The sequence below is a fragment of the Carassius gibelio genome, chromosome A1 (genome assembly GCF_023724105.1).
Source record: "Carassius gibelio isolate Cgi1373 ecotype wild population from Czech Republic chromosome A1, carGib1.2-hapl.c, whole genome shotgun sequence".
NCBI lineage: Eukaryota > Metazoa > Chordata > Actinopteri > Cypriniformes > Cyprinidae > Carassius > Carassius gibelio.
In genome coordinates, this window is record NC_068371.1 from 34,053,551 (window position 1) to 34,072,696 (window position 19,146).

The 19,146-nt window shown below is 39.3% G+C and overlaps 2 protein-coding genes across 11 annotated transcripts in view; one reads left to right on the top strand and one right to left on the bottom strand.

Moving 5' to 3' along the window:
- LOC127935606 (microfibril-associated glycoprotein 4-like) overlaps positions 1 to 3,369 on the top strand; it is a 53,595-nt gene extending 50,226 nt beyond the window's left edge. Inside the window, exon 2 of the mRNA XM_052533690.1 lies at positions 3,080 to 3,369. Within this exon, the coding sequence (XP_052389650.1) occupies positions 3,080 to 3,354 (275 nt within the window). The 3' untranslated portion in view covers positions 3,355 to 3,369. The remainder of the gene's footprint in view (positions 1 to 3,079) is intronic.
- LOC127933167 (microfibril-associated glycoprotein 4-like) overlaps positions 1 to 19,146 on the bottom strand; it is a 104,264-nt gene that overhangs the window by 47,798 nt on the left and 37,320 nt on the right. For 3 of the 10 annotated variants that reach the window (XM_052530699.1, XM_052530618.1, XM_052530543.1), the window contains exon 1: positions 17,839 to 18,015. The exons of 6 other annotated variants lie outside the window; for them this stretch is intronic. In XM_052530699.1, the coding sequence (XP_052386659.1) occupies positions 17,839 to 17,977 (139 nt within the window). In that variant the 5' untranslated portion in view covers positions 17,978 to 18,015. Of the gene's footprint in view, positions 1 to 17,806; positions 18,016 to 19,146 lie in introns of those variants that run through there. One more of the 10 variants, XM_052530726.1, reaches the window with a different exon arrangement.

Consider the following 19,146-nt stretch of genomic DNA (forward strand, 5'->3'; position numbering starts at 1 on the left):
ATGAAAACGTGCTTCATGGTTGTTGCATAACATTCTGTTTTTCCATTGTTTGTGCAACATCAACAAGTCTGTCTTGTAAGCCCCATTTTGCATGCATGTAAATATAAGTCATGGATTCCTTACACAGAGCTGTGCAGTTTCTAAACATAGGGCACATCACTTGTTCTTGAAAATAATCATGAAAAAGATGCCTTTAAAACTGGCTTACAGATGTCTTAATGCATGGTCGTGGTTTATTCCTTATGATCAAATCCATGACTTAATTAAGAAATGTCTAAGTTCATGACGAGACATTTAACTAGGTGCACACTTTCTAAAGCTGTTAAGATCTTTGCTTTCAAGGAGAAAGTTTTTGCAGTTTTTCTCTAGGAGACAAATGTGAGAAGAAGGAGACACCAGCTAAAGTCTTCATTTGATGTTCACCTCATTTATGTCTAGCAGAAACATTTAAAATCTGGGTGAACATTAAACAAAACCTAAAAAAATCTCAAACTCAAACCCTCTAGCATCACAAATGGGTCAAATAAGCACAGATGTTTACGCTGAAGTTAATAACTTATATAAATAACTCTGTGTTAAGGCATAGAAGATATATTTCGATTCTGGAGCTCATGCTGAGTCGAATGCATACCAAAATGCATTTCACAAATGCAAAACACTGTTATACAAGTGATCACTGAAAGTTTACGAAGGTTTACATTTACAAATTGCTTGTTTAATGTGCAAATTGTCACCTCAGATTTGTATTTAAAGACTCTTCTGGCTGGTCACATTTCATCAGTGTGTCTGTCCCTCGTTCTCTTAAGCCAATCAGCTTTGAGCCTCACATTCGACCAATCATAACCCGCTGTGGGCGTATGAAGCACCTGCCTCTCTGGGTGTACAACCTCGACAGAGACTGCAGAACAAGTCATGGTTTAGCAGAGGTACGTGCAGCTGATTGTTTCATTTCATTCAACTTTTTTAAGCACTTACTTGAGTTTAAGTATTTAAAACCTTCATTTAGCCACACTCACCAAAGGGATAGTTCACCCCAAAATTAACATTACCCCATGATTTACTCATTCTCAAGCCATCTTAGGTGTATATAACTTTCCTTTCTGAAGAATACAATCAGAGTTATATTAAACAGGCTAATTGTCCAGGCTATTCAATGCTTTATAATGGGAGTGGATGGTAGCCCAACATTTGAAGTCCAAGAAATTGCACCCATCCATTTTAAAATATGTCCACACGACTCCAGTGGGTTAATAAAGGCCTTCTGAAGCAAAGTGATTAATTAGTGTAAGAAAAATACCCATATTTATAACTTTGTAAACCTTAATCTTTAGCTTCTGCTAACTGTCGTATGTGTGTTCATGATAGACTAGCATCCAGCCGATGATGTGGGATGCAGGGTTAGCATAAGCTACAGTTACAGTATTTTCAGTTTTGCAGACGTTCATTCACATGGGTATCTGTGCCACATAAACACTGGTTGCATTGTGTATCAATCATTTTATAGACTCTCTCCTAGTTTCTATATAGAGAAAAATGACCCAGTTCAAGTCTAAACAATTCTGATCATAAACAAATAAATGTTTGTAATCTGACAAACATAAAGATATTGATAATGAACTTTGAGCTTGTGGGAAACAAACTAGTGTGCAATAAAACACTTGAACAATAAACACATACCATTGGTGACACAGTTAACTTGCAAAGGTCTGCACCACTCCCTTTCCTCATCTCTATATGACCTGAAGTTCCCTTATGATTATTTGCCGCATGTGTAACATTCTGTCAATGACAGTGATTTGATATCACATGCTTGTTTTGATTCTGTCAGAGATTAGATTTTTGCATGAGCCGAATAAATGATCAAACACGCATCTGAATTCAGCAAAGTGCTTTTCTCCTGCCCAATGTTCATTCTCTATAATTGCTGCATTTTTGCATTTTGGATGATTCCTGAATGTGAAAACAGCAACAGGACTTTTCCAAGATTGCCTCAAATGGACTTTGACTCACAGACGCAGAGGAGATTGAAAATCAGATATTTGAAGGAATGTAATTAAAGACTGAATAACACAAGCAAAGAGTTACTGGTGTATTCTCCAACATTTACCTTACAGATAGTCTGGAAGTTTATTTAAAAAAATGTTTGGAACAAAAACAGATCTCTGATTGAGAAGATGACAGTGAGTTCATTGAGTTCAGAGTGCAACTAATGGAAACACTAATCACTGTTATGGTGAAACACAGTGGAGTTAAACCTCTGTTAATTCTCAATAAAAACTTTTGTAGATGTCTAACAGAAATAAAGTCAGTCTGGTTAGTAAAAAGTGAAGCTGGTAAAGCTGTTTGTGGAGTTGTTTAATCCTCCTCTGGTGAGATCTCCAGAGATTTAATGTCCTCTTTTATCTACAGTTGATTTCATCTAAGGTTGTGGCTGAAGTCAGTTGTAGATCTTGTGTTTCTGCTCATCTCTTTTTCTGTTCTCTTCTTTCCTTCAGTGATTCTGCTTGTTAACAGGCTTATTAAGGCTGATATTACTTCATATTTAATATATACACAGATTTTGTGGCTCAGATAAGGTCCAGTTCTGGTTAATTTCTTTACTCTTGGTTGACATGTGGAATTGCTATGGCCTGCTTGTGGCTCAAATCTGGCAAACAGGAGCAGTCCGCCCAAGTCCCATGATTCCATGCTGCATGTGGGCCAGATCAACTTTCCACGGGTGCCAGATGTGGGCCGGATCTGGGCCGACACAATGTTGCTATGTGGGTATAAACCCATCACAGGTGATTCAGAGGAGAATGGATGGCAGTGTGAATTTCTATCGGCCGTTTAACCAGTACAAGAGAGGATTTGGGAATGTGGAGGGAGAATACTGGCTGGGTAAGATCTCACAGTGGATCTGGAGGACTTCACCTGAAGGAAAGGTTTTGGTTTGTTCTGTGGGTTGTGAATTTGCTGGATATCAGCTGCATGTCTCAGGATTCACTGATGGAGGAGCAGGTAGGACACTATAATTTATACTCATAAAAACTCATTTACGTTGAGTTACTGTCCTCAGTAAAGCTCTTCTTCTCTGCAGGCAACTCTTTATCTGGCCATAACGGACAGAAGTTCTCCACCTTTGACAATGACCAAGATTCCTATGAAAAGAACTGTGCCAAGCAGTATCTCGGGGGATTTTGGTACAAAGACTGCCTCAGTACAAACCCCAATGGAGTGTATTTATGGGGAGAAGATCCCACCTATCATGCCATTGGTGTTGTTTGGTCAACGTGGAAGAATTACGCAGTCAGTATGAAATCCATCAGCATGAAGATCAAACATGTTACTCAGAAACAATACAGTGTAAATTAAGACGAAACTTTTCCTGATTATTCAAGAGCTTAACAACATTTCCCCTCTTTGCTGTGTAACTGAGTGAACATTTGTTGAATATTTCTCATCTATATGTAAAGCTGCTTGTGTAGCACATTAAAACCAACTGAATCCATATTTAGATGATTTGTCACGCCATAAATCTTCGATAAACTCATACTTCAAAAGAATTATTCGGTTGCACATTATTTTACAGTATGTGTACTAACATGTAATTATAGTGTACTTACAGTGTATTTATCTAAGACAGTTCTTGTAACACAAGGTAACTACATGGGTTAGGGTTAGGTTTAGGGGTAGGTTCAGGGATAGTACTTAGTTATTACATAGTTATTGTAATTACTATAATAAGTACATAGTATGTACATAAGGAACAGGACTGTAAAATAAAGTGCTATTCTTTAAATTCTTGATCTAGACTTTGAGTAGACTAGAATTATGTCTGAACCGTGAACTGTATTTGTACATGTGCACTGTAAGGGGTAAGTTGGAGTGTTCAGTGCTCCTGAGTCAGTTTTCTCTTCAGTTCTCTTCAGTGGGATCAGATATAAGAGACATGAAATGAAAACATGACACTGCTGCTGTTTTCTGTTTCAGTCTGAGATGATGATGAATGGCCCGAAGAGAAAGACACACAATTACAGTGGATGTGTAAATCTCACTCTCCATGGGCAGAAATATGTGGACCAATACTACAAGCAGTTTGGCATTCTTGTCATTTTTGATTCAAGAAAACATTGTTCACCGTGATGTGCCAGTTTTAATAATTTAAGAATGTCCAGCTTCAGCCAGTATACTGCACAATTTATATTTTTTGGTTAATCATAGTATGTATCATAACATACATAGGCCTACTATACACAACAGGATATCACCAGCTCCATGCTTTACTGCAGGAATGCTGTTATCTGGATGCTGAGCTGTCTTGGATTTCTGTCAGACATATCATTTGCTGTTGAGACCAAATAAATTAGTTTTATTCTCATCTGCCTCAGAATCCTCAAGGTGTGTTTTGGCAAAGCTCAGTCTGACTGCATGTGGCCTTTCTTGAGGAGTGGCTTTTTTCTTCAGCCCTCCAATACAAGCCACATTTGTGGGGGATTTGTGATAATGTAAAAAAAATGTGTCCGTCTACATTTCAGGCTGCAAAGCAACAAAATGTGATTATTTTTAAGGGAGCTGATTCTTTTCTATTTCCACTGTATACAGGTTCTGTCACGGAACAGAGAGAGAGAGAACCCAGGAGGCGAATGGCAGGTTAATCCTCTTTTAATAGAAATAAGGCAAAGCCGCAACAGCCGATAAACAAAGGCACAGTACAGGGATAATTCCTGGTCAATACAATAAAGCCTAAGCGGCTGGTCTGAGAGGCCTGTGATCAGCGAGACAGGGTACAGGTGAGGCTGCGGACCCCTCGTTACTCCTCACGGCAGATAACTGGGCGGAGAAAAAGACAGGTAACAAACAGTCCATACAAGACTCTCCTAACAACTCGACAAGATTTAGACAGGACAGGACTAATGGTCTGTAGGAAAAGCACAAAAAGCGTCAGAAACATCCAAAGAGGTTAGTAATAATCCAACAGGGATTGGAGAGAGACAGAGCTAGAAATAGAGAGCCTAATGATAGGAGATAGAGACCAGGTGAGCGGAGGAGAACGAGGAACAGCTGAAGATGATGAGAGTAGAGATAAGTGAGCGCAAAGAAAAATAAAGAACCAGCAGATGGAGACAAAGATAGAAAAGAGAAAGAACTGGGATCATGACAGGTGCATCTCAATAAATTAGAATGTCTTGGAAAGGTTAATTTATTTCAGTAATTCAACTCAAATTGTGAAACTTGTGTATTAAATAAATTCAATGCACACAGACTGAAGTAGTTTTGTTTCTTTTAATTGTGATGATTTTGGCTCACATTTAACACAAACCCACCAATTCATTATCTCAACAAATTAGAATACTTCATAAGACCAAAAAAAAAAAAAAAAACATTTTTAGTGAATTGTTGGTTTTCTGGAAAGTATGTCCATTTACTGTATATGTACTCAATACTTGGTAGGGGCTCCTTTTGCTTTAATTACTGACTCAATTCAGAGTGGCATGGAGATGATCAGTTTGTGGCACTGCTGAGGTGGTCTGAAGCACAGGTTTCTTTGACAGTGTCCTTCAGATAATCTGCATTGTTTGGTGTCTTGTTTCTCGTCTTCCTATTGACAATAGCCCATAGATTCTCTCTGGGGTTCAGGTCTGGTGAGTTTGCTGTCCAATCAAGCACACCAACACCATGGTCATTTAACCAACTTTTGGTGCTTTTGGTAGTGTGAGCAGATTACAAATCCTGCTGGAAAATGAAATCAGCATCCCCAAAAAGCTGGTCAGCAGAAGGAAGCTTGAAGTGCTCTAAAATTTATTTGATAAACGGGTGCATTGACTTTGGTTTTCAAAAAAACACAATGGACCAACACCAGCAGATGACACTGAACCCCAAATCATCACAGACTGTGGAAACTTAACACTGGACTTCAAGCAACTTGGGCTATGAGCTTCTCCACCCTTCCTCCAGACTCTAGGACATTGGTTTACAAATGAAACACAAAACTTGCTCTCATCTGAAAAGAGGACTTTGTTCCACTGAGCAACAGTCCAGTTCTTCTTCTCTTATCCCAGGTAAGACTCCTCTGACGTTGTGTGTGATTCAGTAAATCTCTTGACACGTCTGTGTGTGGAGCTCTTGATGCTTTGACCCCAGCCTCAGTCCATTCCTTGTGAAGTTCACTCAAATTCTTGAATTGATTTTGCTTGACAATCCTCATAAGGCTGTGGTTCTCTCAGTTGGTTGTGCATCTTTTTCTTCCACACTTTTTCCTTCCACTCAACTTTCTGTTAACATGCTTCGATACAGCACTCTGTGAACAGCCAGCTTCTTTGGTAATGAATGTTTATGGCTTACCCTCCTTGTGAAGGGTGTCAATGATTGTTTTCTGGACAACTGTCAGATCAGCAGTCTTCATCATGATTGTGTAGCCAAGTGAACCAAACTGAGAGACCATCCTGAAGGCTCAGGAAACCTTTGCAGGTGTTTTGAGTTGATTAGCTGATTGGCATGTCACCATATTCTGATTTGTTGAGAGAATTTGTGGGGTTTTGTTAAATCGGAGCCAAAATCATCAAATTAATAGAACCAAAGACTTAAACTACTTAAACTACATTCTTTCATCAACTTTTCAACGACATTCTAATTTATTGAGATGCACCTGTATACACAAACGCATGCATATGGTATCCACAGTATGGCACCACAGCTGGTTTTAAAATATGACCTGGTTGTGCTAGTGTTGTGTCAGAAGTGCATTCACTATATATAAGTTTTTACCTTCGATGATTAAATTGAATGATTTTTGTGTGTAAAATATGAACAGTGCTGTAAATTTAACTCCTTTGAATCCAATGTCTCTTCCAAACACAGAGATAAGATGCAGTTTATGTAACAATTATGTCACCCTCAGGTTGAGGTATGCTGGACCAGTATCTAGATTCAGAGGAGCAGTAAATAAACTCACACAGACCACTAAATGTGTTTGAATAACTGCCGGCTTATATTGACAAACAGTGCACTCGTAAACCTCACTTCACACACAATACAAAGAAAATAAATAAATGACCATCCACAAAATAAAAGGAAAAACAATATAAAAATAAAACAATATTTCAAATGAATGTTTACCTTTTTTTCCTATAGGTTTCCTTCTATTAGCGCTAATTTAACTAGTTTTGTTCACCTAGTTGTTTTATCCTATTTAGTTCAGATCTAATAAAGTTTTTATGTTCGCTTTTAGGCCTAATCAATTTAAGTTTGGATCTTTTCTTATTCAGTGGTTTCTGTTATGCAGTATTATTTAGACTGCTTCAAAGTAACCTTTTTCTTTGTTCTAACACAAATGATAGATAACCAAACTCAACATTCAAGAAGGAAAAAAAAATAAAAATAAATAAGAAAATGCACAAAAGTTACAAAATTCTCAAAGTTGGTTTCACAATTCTGTACGCACAATTCTGGTTACAGTCAGTCACTCAGTCCAACTGCTGTCTGCAGAAAGGAAAATATAGCAGTCTTTACAGTCCTACCAGGATGGAGAATACCCAGGTGAATTTACTTTCCTTTACAGGTCGCTGATATATAGCAACAGTCTCTGTTCTCCTCAGTGGTTTGTTGGGTGGCTCGCCATCTTGTTGAAATCAAATTTCAGATGTCTTCAAAGGGAAAAAAAACCTGTCCTGTTTTATAAACAGTACCATACACACACAAACAGAACAAAACACCATTAACAATACAACACAATCTCTAAAGATTAAAGATTTGCTTGAAACAATAATCTTCCCAGTCTCATACAACCATGAGATGTTCTCAAAATGGTGGCTCACGTTTGTAACGAAGCATATACATTTCCATATAATCCACTTCTCATTCCCACATATATTAACCAAAACATTTACTCCTCATTAATAAGTTACAAATAAAAATACATTTTTGGAACCATACACATTTTAAGCAATTTAGAGAACTCACCAAATCCGTTTGGTCTCAAACTCACAAACGCAAATATAATCCAAGTCAATCTCAGAGATGTAAATGGAAAAGATTTCGCCAATGTAGCACCTCAGAACAAATTACATTTACTTTTACAATCTTAAAGTCAAAGTTATTTTTCTTTACTCGACCGATCACTGTCAGCGTCACCTCTCGTCTCTTCATCTCAATCTCAATTAGCACGTTCTCTCTCTTCCCTATTCAGCACATGCGTTTTTCTTAAAGGGGCCGTGTTCTTTTTTTCCTCCTCACATTAAACAGCGTTTTAAACATTTAAATTGGTTAGTTAAGTAACAGAATGTAATTTTAAGATTCTCTCTTTTTCTTTTGAGGTTGTGTTTTTATATTTCTAACCTGGGTTACACCCTCCCCCGTTAAACCCATGCAAGTCCCTTTGCATGACACTGACTGGCTGTACTGTTATAGATTGAGGGAACTCAGGGTCACTAATCTGCTCTGTGAGTGAGTTTGTGAAGGCCAAATTCAAACCTTGGAAAAGGGAATGAATGATTGTAACTAAAGGATTTCCCAACTCAGGGTAAGTGAACCTTTTTGCTTTCTCTTTAACTCTTTGAGATCTTCTTGGAACATTTATCTGATTTTCATCTTGTCCACACTCACGCAGAGTTATTTCTTCCTCAGGTTCATTTGACTCATTGGGTTGAACTGCACTGGTGTCCACCAGAGGATCAGTTACGTTTGCAATGACACTAGTTGTATCGGTTTCAAATTGTGTCTCCATACAGATTTCAGATGAAAGCTGTTGTTGTTCTGGACTCAGTTCAGGTAAATGACTGACTTTTCTGACATTTTCCATTTCAGGTTGTCCAGAAGGTAAGTATTCTCTTTGTTGCACGTTTGCTACCTGAGGTAAGTTTTCAGATTGTGCATTACAAGATGTGTCATTAAGATTATCTCCTAGGTGGATAGGAATTGATTCTGCAGAGTCAGTAGGTGCAAGAGGTGGGTCCTTTGGATATCTCACCACATCATACTCCTGTAGGAATTTTATAGTGTCTGTCGTTTGAGGTTGTCCAGCAATATGTGTCAACCATTCATCATCATCATCATTGCTCAGATAACTCTCTTGATCTCCTTGGTTGTTTACCTCTGGGTTTTGTCGCGTTGCTGGCCGTTTACGCAGTTTAGACTCAGGGTGACTCTCTTCGACAGGTGACAAAAAACCACAGGGCAACAGGAGGTCTCTGTGTAAAGTTCGTAAGGGACCGTCTTTGTTTTCAGGTTTGACCGAGTAGACAGGGAGTTCCCCGGCACGACTTACAACGATATACACCACAGACTCCCACTTATCGGCCAGTTTGTGTTTCCCTCTCAACTTCACATTTCTGACCAGGACACGATCACCAATCTCCAAAACAGATTCTGATACTCTTTTGTCATATCTCTGCTTGTTTCTGTAAGCTGTTTTGGCAGCATTTCTTCTAGCTAGCTGGTAACTCTCCTGAAGATGTGTTTTGAGAGTTTGGACATACTCAGAATGAGATTTTTGATGACTCTGTCTCATAGGTACATTGAAGGCAAGGTCTACTGGCAATCTAGGCTGACGCCCAAACATCAATTCATATGGTGTAAATCCAGTTGTTTCATGCTTTGTACAATTGTAGGCGTGTACAACTGGCTTGACAAAATCACGCCAATGTCTCTTTTCATGGTCCTTAAGGGTACCAAGCATGCTTAAGAGTGTACGGTTAAACCGTTCAACAGGATTTCCTCTTGGGTGATATGGTGTAGTTCGAACCTTATGAATCCCAGAAATTTCACACAGCTCTTTAATAGTTTTAGATTCAAAATCTGGGCCTTGATCACTGTGTAATCTTTCAGGAATACCATAGTGAACAATGAAATTCTCCCAGAGACACTTTGCTACAGTCCTGGCTTTCTGGTTTTGAGTAGGAATGGCTACCGCATATTTTGTGAAGAAATCAGTAATTACCAGGATGTCCTTTGTGTTGCTGGAATCAGGCTCCAACGAAAGGAAGTCCATACAGACTAATTCGAGTGGTCTGGAGACTTGGATGTTAACTAATGGAGCAGCTCTTTCTGGTAAAGCTTTGCGACACACACATCGACTGCAAGTCTTTATCTTGTGTTCAATATCGTTTGCCATTTTGGGCCAATAGAACCGAGTTCTGGCAAGATCCAGGGTTCGATCTAATCCTAGATGTCCCATATCATCATGTAGACTCTTCAGAACCACATTTCTGAACTCATCTGGAAGGACCAACTGATACTGAATTTCTTCACCAATGGTTCTCTTTCTATAAAGAATCCCATTTTTCAGCTCTAACTTCTTCCACTCACGCAACAGAAATGGAAACTCAGGTAACTCTTTTCTCACTGTTGGTGGCGAAGTGTCTCCAGATTCTAACTGATGTATAACTTCTCGTATTGCAGGGTCTGCTCTCTGTTTTTCCTTTAGCTCATCTTCAGACACACTGGGAACAACAGGAAACCCAACACAATATTCAAAACTCTCTGGTACAGCTTCTGGAAACATTGACAAGGACTCAACCAGAGGAACACTGTCACCATCCAAAGTTTGGCGTACCAGATGTTTGTCACAAATGGCTAGAATTACTTCTTGGGAAACAAAGTCAGAGTTCTCAACCTCAGGCAGGTGGTGCAAAGCAAACTGGCGAATACGTTCCTGCTCCTTCAAAGATACATAGTCATTTGTCAGGCCATCATGGGGACGCCTTGAAAGACCATCAGCATCCAGGTCACACTTTCCTGGTCGATACTGGAGCTTAAAAGAAAAAGTTGCAAGGGCAGATAACCATCGATAGCCTGTTGCATCAAGTTTGGCGGATGTTAACAGGTATGTTAAAGGATTGCTATCCGTGACCACAGTGAAAGTATTGCCATAGAGATAGTCACAAAATTTTTCTGTGACAGCCCACTTGAGGGCTAAAAATTCAAGCTTGTGGGCAGGATAACGAGTTTCACTCTTTGTTAAGCCACAACTTGCAAAGGCAATTACACGCATGTTACCATCCTGCTTTTGGTAGAGTGCTGCTCCCAATCCAGTGGTGCTTGCATCTGTATGCATTACATACGGTAGGCCTGGGTCAGCAAAACCCAACACTGGGGCAGTTGTCAGCTTGTTGATCAGTGTCTCAAAGGCTTTTTGACAGTCTGCAGTCCATCTACCACAAAAAGGAGCTTTGGGATTAAAGTAGTGATTGCCATGATTCTTGCTTTTGAAACTCTTCCTTAATGGTGGGTACCCAGCTGTAAGTGCATTTAGGGGCTTTACAATCCTGGCATAATCCTGGATAAACCTACGGTAATAACCGGAAAATCCAAGAAATGAGCGCAATTCTTTCAGAGTCTTTGGATTTGGCCAGGTTTTTATGGCTTCAATTTTCTGAGGATCTGTTTCAACACCTTGCTGGGAAACAACATGACCCAAGTACTTCACTGATGTCTGAAAGAACTTGCACTTCTGAGGAGAGAGTTTCAACCCATAATCTTTTAAGCGATTTAACACATGGAGAAGACGTTCCATATGCTCTTCCAGGGATTTTGAGAATACAATCAGATCATCCAGGAAAACAAGGACCTCCTTGAGGTTTATCCCGCCCATACATTTTTCCATCACCCTCTGGAATGTACTCGGAGCGTTAGTGATCCCCTGTGGCATCCGATTGAACTCCCAAAATCCTAGTGGGCACACAAAGGCTGTCTTATGTTTGTCTGATTCCTCCATCTCTATTTGATAATAGCCAGACTTGAGATCTAAAACAGAAAACCATTTGGATCCTCTGAGCGCTGAGAAGCTTTCTTCTAGGTTTGGTAAGGCATAAGCATCTTTTATTGTCTGGAGATTCAGCTTTCTGTAGTCAATACAGAGCCTGACGTCCCCATTCTTTTTCCTAACTACCACAATGGGTGAGGAAAACGAAGATTCAGATTCACGGATTACCCCAGTTTCAAGTAACTCCTCCAAATGTCTTCGGACAGCCTCCAAGTCATTTGGGTGTATAGGCCTTGCTTTTTGCTTGAAAGGAGTCTCATTGTGGAGTTTTATGCAATGCTTTACTTTGTTTGTGTGGCCAAAATCAAGGTCATGTAATGCGAAAACTTCAGGCATTGCAGACAGCTTCTCAACAATTCTCTTCTTCCATTCTTCAGGGACCGGAGAATTCCCAAAATCAAAATGCAAATCTTCTTTGTTTGAAATCTTATCTGGTGGTACCGTTTTTGCTGGTGTATGATCATTTGACACAACTTGCTTGAGAGCATGGATTTCCGCAATGATGCTCTTCCTTGGTATAATGATGTCATGCTCTGTCTCATTTCTCATGACCACTGGCACTTTTCGCGATGGTATTTGAGGTAAGGCAAGCACACAACTGGTGACCAACAGCCCTCCAGGGATAGAAGATGCAGGAGGTTCCATCACAACCCACTTCTCAGTAACATGGCTTTTGACATTTACAGCTCCATCAAGGACAATACTCTGTCCAGCAGGAACGACAGCTGGTATGTCCCCGAGCAGTCTCACACATCCAATGTTGCTATTCCCTTTCTGCTTATGTCGGTGTTCAATTGTCTTTAAAACTGCTCTATACCCATACAGCAGTGGTCTAGAATTTGAAAGGTTGGAGTCAAAGTATTTCTCATAGGCCAAATCCAGAGTATTTGTGCCTATTAATACATTAGGCTGAGTAGTGGTGCCTGTGTCTGGAATGACTAATGCAAGAGTTGTCACCTCAACTTCTGATCCCAGAAAGTCTTTAGGAAAAGATATGTTCACCTCCACATATCCCAAGTACGGAACGGTTTGGCCATTTGCAGCCTCCACTTCCAGAAGATTGTCAAGGGAATTTATGCTCAAGTCAGGAAAATTCTGTTTATGGAAAGACTGAGAAATTGTGGTCACTTGAGACCCAGTATCAAGAAGACAGTGGCAATCTTTGCCTTCAACACACACTTGTGCTGTGCACTTTGCACCAATCAGCCCTTTCGGTATGTGAACAGAGCAGGAATTTGTATGACAAATCTTTGGGTGGTTCTGTATCTCGCCAGGATCAATGGGACTAAGCTTACATGCACCTGCCCTTGTGCGTCCCTCCACAAGAGCTACTTCTCGTTTAAAGAATCAGAACTGTACTGGCTGTCCCATAATTGTTGTCTTTCCCTTAACTGCCTCCTCTTGCTTGCTACGAGTGAAGGGTTCGCCTCGTCATTACATGTCAAAGCAACGTGACCATCCTCACCACAATGGAAACAATAGCCAGGCCTCGGTCTGTCCAGTGGCTTCTTAGTTGCCGTGTGAGGTGGACCCTTTGGAAAGGGTTTGTGGGAAGATTCTTTCCTCATCCCATCAGCACTTCCTTGACGATTCTGTTTCACATTTAATTTTGTGAATTGGCTCTGCAGTTCTGTGATCTGTTTTTTCAGCTCTAGAACAGCACTGTTTTGGGGTGGTACACTCTTTTCAACAGGCTTAGTCTTTTGTTTGGTAAGCTGGCTTTGAAGTTTGGCAACTTGCTTTTTCAACTCCGATACTTCATCATCTGTGCTCAGGTCGGGATCATTGTCAGTAGGGCAGAGAGATGCAGCTTGAGAGGCAATTTTTGGCTTATGTGCTCCAAGATGTTTTCGCATTCTACTTTCTTTGGCCATGCTCTTGCTTTCCTCACTACGTAACTGTAGAAGCAATTCAGGAAACAGAGGTGGATTGTCTCGCTTGTGTTCAAGTTGGAGGCCTGCTATCAACGCATTGTCCCAACACCCTCTACAAAACTGTTTAAGCAGCTGCTTTTCAGCTTCTTTAGAGGAAACACCACCTCGCTTTATTGCCTTGGTAAGGACTGTCTGCAACCGCTGTAAGTATAATGATGGCTTCTCACCAGAATCTTGTAGCGTGTTTAAGAATTTGGCAAAAAGTTCATCCCCATCTTCTACAGTGTCAAATGCAGAGTCCAGTGAGTCAAGGTAAGCTGAGGGAAGGGCTTGTGAACCTAGGTGTTTAACTACATCTGCTGCTGGTGACAGAAGGCTATCTAGAATCTTTCTCGATCGATGTAGGTCAGAAAAGGAAGGATCTTGCAAAATGAGCTCCACATTGTTTCTCCAAGTTTCATAATCAACTTCAGTACTTGGCCGGGGTATTTTTCCAGAGAATACTCTGAGCCTGAAAGATGTGTGTACCTGTGAGGATGCTGCGTCACTCTTTACAATATGCTCCACCACCATACGTTGAACTTCTGGTGGGTTCATATCAGTTACCCTGATGGCAGGTGATTCCTTCTCTGTTGTCACTGTTCTGGCTGTAACTGGGCTCTGAAACTGTTGGGTCGGGTCAAGGCTCCTAACAGGGGAGAGGGGGTAAGGTACATGAGGCTCACTAGTAAAAGGTTGACTTGTATCTTTCAGGTGACCAGTGGCTGACTCTGAGCATTTAGTTAGCTGCTCCTTCAAGATGTCATCAAATGATTTACCACTAAGCTTGGCAATCTTCTGCAGTTCACTGAAATAACTCAATGTGGCATGTTCAGTGACTATAGGCAGGTAAACACTTGACAAGGGCCTTATTTGGTAGGTGATATTGTGTGAGCTCTTGAAGTCATGAGGCATCAAAGGTTGTAGGGTTGTGAGGGCATAGCAACTTTCATACTCCACAATTGCATCTTTATGGTGTGGAGATTGTGGGTCATCTATTCGAAGAATTCTGGCTACACGACCATGACTATTTATAAAGTCTGACAGATCTTCATCTAACTCTGTGTTAGTAAGTCCACTAACAATTACGGAGCTTGTGATTTTTACATTTTCTCTCTCAACTATCTCCATATCTTTTTCTTATTTTTATTTTTTTAGGATCAAGATTAACCCAATCAAGACTATTTTACTTTAGGTCTGTGTGCTTTATTTTATTTCTTTATTATTATTTTTTTTTTAAACTGCTCCTGAGCTGGCTCGCCACTTTATGTAACAATTATGTCACCCTCAGGTTGAGGTATGCTGGACCAGTATCTAGATTCAGAGGAGCAGTAAATAAACTCACACAGACCACTAAATGTGTTTGAATAACTGCCGGCTTATATTGACAAACAGTGCACTCGTAAACCTCACTTCACACACAATACAAAGAAAATAAATAAATGACCATCCACAAAATAAAAGGAAAAACAATATAAAAATAAAACAATATTTCAAATGAATGTTTACCTTTTTTTCCTATAGGTTTCCTTCTATTAGCGCTAATTTAACCAGTTTTGTTCACCTAGTTGTTTTATCCTATTTAGTTCAGATCTAATAAAGTTTTTATGTTCGCTTTTAGGCCTAATCAATTTAAGTTTGGATCTTTTCTTATTCAGTGGTTTCTGTTATGCAGTATTATTTAGACTGCTTCAAAGTAACCTTTTTCTTTGTTCTAACACAAATGATAGATAACCAAACTCAACATTCAAGAAGGAAAAAAAAATAAAAATAAATAAGAAAATGCACAAAAGTTACAAAATTCTCAAAGTTGGTTTCACAATTCTGTACGCACAATTCTGGTTACAGTCAGTCACTCAGTCCAACTGCTGTCTGCAGAAAGGAAAATATAGCAGTCTTTACAGTCCTACCAGGATGGAGAATACCCAGGTGAATTTACTTTCCTTTACAGGTCGCTGATATATAGCAACAGTCTCTGTTCTCCTCAGTGGTTTGTTGGGTGGCTCGCCATCTTGTTGAAATCAAATTTCAGATGTCTTCAAAGGGAAAAAAAACCTGTCCTGTTTTATAAACAGTACCATACACACACAAACAGAACAAAACACCATTAACAATACAACACAATCTCTAAAGATTAAAGATTTGCTTGAAACAATAATCTTCCCAGTCTCATACAACCATGAGATGTTCTCAAAATGGTGGCTCACGTTTGTAACGAAGCATATACATTTCCATATAATCCACTTCTCATTCCCACATATATTAACCAAAACATTTACTCCTCATTAATAAGTTACAAATAAAAATACATTTTTGGAACCATACACATTTTAAGCAATTTAGAGAACTCACCAAATCCGTTTGGTCTCAAACTCACAAACGCAAATATAATCCAAGTCAATCTCAGAGATGTAAATGGAAAAGATTTCGCCAATGTAGCACCTCAGAACAAATTAAATTTACTTTTACAATCTTAAAGTCAAAGTTATTTTTCTTTACTCGACCGATCACTGTCAGCGTCACCTCTCGTCTCTTCATCTCAATCTCAATTAGCACGTTCTCTCTCTTCCCTATTCAGCACATGCGTTTTTCTTAAAGGGGCCGTGTTCTTTTTTTCCTCCTCACATTAAACAGCGTTTTAAACATTTAAATTGGTTAGTTAAGTAACAGAATGTAATTTTAAGATTCTCTCTTTTTCTTTTGAGGTTGTGTTTTTATATTTCTAACCTGGGTTACATTTATCTTTGTGGTAGGCCTAAAAAGCTGATTCAATATTGTATATATGCAACGTTTGAGTAACTCAGCATCCAAACTCTCCTGTCTTGCTTCAATTCATAATTCAAAAGCATATAAATAAGCCTATAATACTAATGCTGTGAGCTAGTGCTTCAGTCAGTGAAACACTCAGTAAGTAAATTTAATAATTGTATGTATTATTACATGATGCATTATCCCATGGAATACAACTTGAGTTACTATCAGAATGTAATATGCATTTTAGTTTGGTCTGTGTGTGTAATGTCTAAGAGTGGTTAATAAGAGCATTTTTAATGCTCCTTTTATTATTGTTTCGACAGCAGCTGTGGTCTCACTGAATTCCTCATTTAGTGTTTCTGGTTTCTGTTGTGGAGATAAACACATCTGACATAATGATTTCAGTGCAGGAGTTTATTCTAATTGTATTAATTGCTGATTCATTTCAGTTACAAATGAAAAAAAAACAAAGAACAAAAATAAAGAAGGTCTATTCATAAACAGTCATAAGATCATGAGTCATGTTACTAAATGATCTACTAAATTACACAGTTATTAGAAAACAGGAAAAAAAATTAAACTTTAAATTGATTGTTTTGTTGTTTATTTCTGAAAAGAACTACAGTGTTTCTAAGACACACGTTTGATCTTCATGCTGATGGATTTCATACCGACATTAAAACCCTTCCATGTTTTCCAAACATTTCCAATGTCATCAAGGATGTCATCTTCACCCCATAAATATATACCATTGGGGTTTGTACCATAACAGTCTTTGTACCAAAATCCCCCGAGATGCTTTTTGGCACAGTTATCTCCAGAGACATCTTGGTCTTTGTCAAAGGTGGAGAACTTCTGTCCGTTATGGAAAGATAAAGAGTCTCCTGAAGAGAAGAAGAGCATCACTGAGGACAGTAACTCAATAGAAATGGGTTTTAATGAGTATAAATGAAAGTGTCCTACCTGCTCCTCCATCCTTGAAACCTGAAACTTGTAGTTTATATCCATCAGCTTCAGCATCCACAGAGAAGGACGAGTACAGAGCAAAAGCTTTATTTCCATGAAAGTCCTCCAGATCCACTCTCAGCATGTACTTGTTCTTACGTGTCAGCTGGTACATGTTCTCCAGCCCTGATCATACACACACACACACACATGGAGAACACATTCAACCAAACACTGGACATGAACACACACACACACACACACAGTGAGATCTTACCCAGCCAGTATTCTCCCTCCACATTCCCAAATCCTCTCTTGTACGGATCCCACAGCTGATAGAAATTCACAGTGCCGTCCATTCTCCTCTGAAACACCTGTGATGGGTTTATATAGAAGATATGATTCATAATGAATGTGCTGATGTGTGTTTGATGATCTAGAGTCACATTCATACCGTCCATGCTCCGTTGTCTTCATCTTCCCCACCGGAGATCATCTCACAGTAAACCCAGACAGGAATGTATCCTGCTGGATAGATGGAGTAAATCCCACTGACTGTTTGTCCTGATTTATAAATGTCAGAACAGTCGGCTGGCATGTTTATATTCTGAGTGCATCCTCTCATAAGAACAGCAGAGAGAAGAGCTGCTAAAAACACCAACATCTACAGAGACAGAGAGAAAGAGGTGAACATCACACTGAAAGACATCTAAAACCACCAGCAGTTATGTAGTTATTGAAGAACATACAGCCATCTCCTCAGTCTTTAATCAGACGATCTCAGCAGATCTGTTTTTATATCTGTTTTGTAAATTTACAATAATGCAGTAACTCACCATTTGTGTTCTTCAGTCTGACACAAACACTCTTTGTATATAAGATTCTCCGACTCCTCCTCTGTGTTACAGAGGAAATTTACATTATAAACACCCATATTTTGGAGGCAAATTAAATGCAAGTTAAACCTGCAGTCACCAGCTGTATTTGTCGGGCTTGCAGTGCTTTGGCCCCAACTGCTGCTTTTCAGCTGTATTCTTATTATTATTCTTGAAAGGAAGTCTGTGGCAGTTCATAGAACCATTTGGTTGAAATATTTGAAAATTGGCACATAGATGAACATTAATCATAGTCAAATTTGAGTCTTTACCTACAATCCTCTAGCGCCGCCAGTGGGTCAAATATGCACTGATGTATACAACTAATAACTTTTGAATGTTAATGCATAAAAACTAAATTTTTCCTTAGATTCTGGAGATCCTGTCGAGTTCAATGCATACTATAGGTGAGTCTCAATCAGGTCTATAGCTCATGAATGAACATAAACTTTACATGTATACACTGTACATGTTTGGGCACTGGTAAGGAGCCTCGCTCACTACACACTGTGGCAGTTTGTAGATTGAATCGCTGACACGAGAGAATAGTTTAGTCAAGCCATTAATGGCGACACCCAACACAACAATAAGAAGAAGCACCTAGCCTAGGCCAGCTGGGTCACAAACAACGTCCAGAGTCACCTCATGATCCATGTCATACTTCATACTAGTGCCACCCATTTTCCCTTCAGAACATACCCCCTTCTCTTGCATCTGTGGACATTTGAAACAGACAAAAAAAAAAGAGAAAAAAAAGAATGACGTGTGACAATACAAGATAAGTCAATGAAACCATCTGTGAGAGCAGAACCATAGATCCTTTGGATCCTTTCAGAACACCAATGCAAAGCTTCATCAAAACTTTCTCAAAGCAAAGCAAGGATATGGTTAAAGAAAGCCCATCTTGTACAGCTCATAA